Below are 2,545 nucleotides of genomic sequence, written 5' to 3' on the forward strand. Positions count from 1 at the left end.
GCCCACTGGGTGCCGATGAGAGCGCCGCCGCACAGGTACTGGTTGAGCGAGTTGATGAGCGCCACCTGCCAGCACCACTCGGCCGGCTCGGCGTCGTCGCCGCCCACGACGCGGCCGCGGCGGGCCGCCGCCGTCGACGCGTTCCTGGACGCCAGCATCCTGCCCTCGCGGAGCACGGGCGCGTACGCGGGGTCCTGCTCGATCTGCGGCGGCGCCCACTGCGACGGTGACGAGGTCTCGGACACGACGGGCGGGCGGTGCATGTCCAGCGCGTCGTCGTCGTGGTGCCGCGCGCGCGCCGTGCCCTTGACGCCGCACACGTACTTGCTGTAGACCTGCGGCCGCTGCGTGGTGGTGGTCGTCGGCGGCGTGACCACGGGCGTGATGAGCGGCCCGGGGACTGCGGGGCATGGGCAGAGGGTCAGCGGGGGGCAAGAGTGATGGACGGCACCTGGTCACTTATTGAAAGCACGTGTTCGTCGCGCACGTGCTGGGCGCGTACTCACCCGGGGGGACGTGCGCGGCCGAGGGCGGCAGCGGGGGCGGCAGCGGGGGCGGCATGGGTCGGCGCGCGGGCGGCCGGTACGGCAGCACCGTGTCGTTGCGGCTCGAGGCCGGCGGCGGGGGCGCGTTCAGCGACGGCGGCCCGTACTTGGGCGGCCCCAGCCCGGACACCGAGGTCGGGCCGCTGCCGCCGCCGAGGTGGTTCGTGTCGCCGTCGGCGTCGCTGCCGCCGACCGGGACGCCGCCAGGGCCGCCGGGGCCGCCGCCGCCGCCGCCGCCGCCCAGCTTCTGGTCCAGGGTCTCGTGGATGATGGACTTGGGCGCGCAGCACTGCGTTCCGGCCTTGCGACACTTGAACAGCTCCGTCATCTCAGCGTTTCCTGTGGGAGGACAAGGAGGGTGAGGCACGATGCACGGCCAGGACAGAGGGGAACTTCACTCAAAAATAAAAATCGGTGTACACCCTCCAAAATAATGTAAAAAGAAAACGAATTAATTGTAAAGTACTCCACGTCGGCGACCTAGGGTCGCACTTACGGAAGCAGGTGAAGGACAGGTAGGTCATGATGCACGAGCCAGGGCAGTCCGGGCGGTCGTCCCTGGGCGCGGGCGTGGTGGTGGTCGTGGTGGTCGTGGTGGTGGTGGGTCGGAGGCGGGGCCGGTTGTCGCAGCACACGGAGCCGCGCGTGCACGTGGACGTGTGCGGCACGATCACGTTGGGCCGCTCGCAGAAGGCCGACATGAGGTGCATGATGCAGAAGCCCGGGCACCGCGGCAAGGGAGAGTGCGTCGTGGTCGTGGTCGGCCTCCTCGTCGTCGTGGTCGTGGTGGGCGACGACGTGGGCGACGACGCCGGCGAGCCCGGTCTCGTCTGACCCGGGGGACCTGGGAATTCGAGACGGATTGCAGTACAATCACTGTTACTTCTACCGCAAAACTACCAAACCCTGCAGTCTCTAAATGGCATGAGGCTAGGGCTCGCAACAGGGAAGTTATTGAGTCTCTGCAAGGACCTAAGTGAAGACAGTTAGTTCTAAACCTATTGATAAGGATCAGTCCATGGGATTAAAAGAAAAATTTCCACTTTATGGACAAGATGTGTAGCACAGGAATAGAAGCGTCGTCCATGTCGGCCTAGATTATATTCGCTTTTCATTATTTGGTTTCAAACAACGAGCACCCCTGGTGCTATATGTGTGAGACGGTGAAGAGCGGGAGGGGGGATCTCTTTACCCTCTGGTAGAGACAGTCTTGGGGACGGTTTAAAGATAATAAAACTTTTTTTTTCCTCGTAAGGTTTGCACAAGAAATTCTTTCCTTCACATGTAAGCAGCAGCGCTGCGCTAGTCGGCTGTCGCCAGGCCGACACGCCCGCCGCCCCGCCCGTCCCAGGACGCGGCTCGCGAGGTCGTCGGCCTGGAGCGCCGGCCGGCCTCTTCCCCGGCCACACGCCGCCCCGTGCCACGCAACGCAGTGACCGGCCGTCTGGCCGACTTTTAGGAGAGGGGGACACGGACTACTGGCCAATGTCCAGAAAATCGTTTCGCGATTCGACTAAATTCTCGCTTGATACGGGAGTGAAATGACTGTCCTTCATTGTAACGACTTGTCCTTTCACACTGGAGCTAATTTTCATCTATTAATTGAGAAGCATTTCGGATCGCACATCATGCCAAGTCGTCTGCGTGCGACGTTTTATCTTTTAGACTGTCCCCAAGACTGTCTCTACCAGAGGGTATTCTTCGAGGACTTACGCGGGGCCTCCACGGGGTTGGTGATGCAGCACGAGTCGTCCCCGCCGGGGCAGGTGGCGTCCAGGTCGACCTCGTCGCAGAACAGCGAGAACAGCCCGCTCACGCACTCGCCCTTGCACGGCCGGTGCAGCGGGCGCATCGAGGACGCGGGCTGCTTGGGGCCCTCTGTCGGCCGCGGCGGCGGCATACTCGCTATAAAGGGGGCAAGACAGGCAGTTTTGTTTAAAGCATGAACCTTTTCCAGAAAAATTTCAACACATTTCAGGACAAAAAAGAAAAAAATTGAA

General features: G+C 62.4%; 1 protein-coding gene across 1 annotated transcript in view; it reads right to left on the minus strand.

The window, feature by feature from the left end:
* LOC113213131 (protein masquerade) overlaps nt 1-2,545 on the minus strand; it is a gene marked incomplete in the record, with an annotated part of 16,949 nt that overhangs the window by 2,618 nt on the left and 11,786 nt on the right. The window contains 4 exon segments of the mRNA XM_052268120.1: nt 2-400; nt 507-884; nt 1,042-1,389; nt 2,259-2,450. Coding sequence (XP_052124080.1) covers nt 2-400; nt 507-884; nt 1,042-1,389; nt 2,259-2,450 — 1,317 coding nt within the window.

Source organism: Frankliniella occidentalis, unplaced genomic scaffold (assembly GCF_000697945.3).
Source record: "Frankliniella occidentalis isolate FOCC.00 unplaced genomic scaffold, Focc_3.1 Scaffold64, whole genome shotgun sequence".
Lineage (NCBI taxonomy): Eukaryota > Metazoa > Arthropoda > Insecta > Thysanoptera > Thripidae > Frankliniella > Frankliniella occidentalis.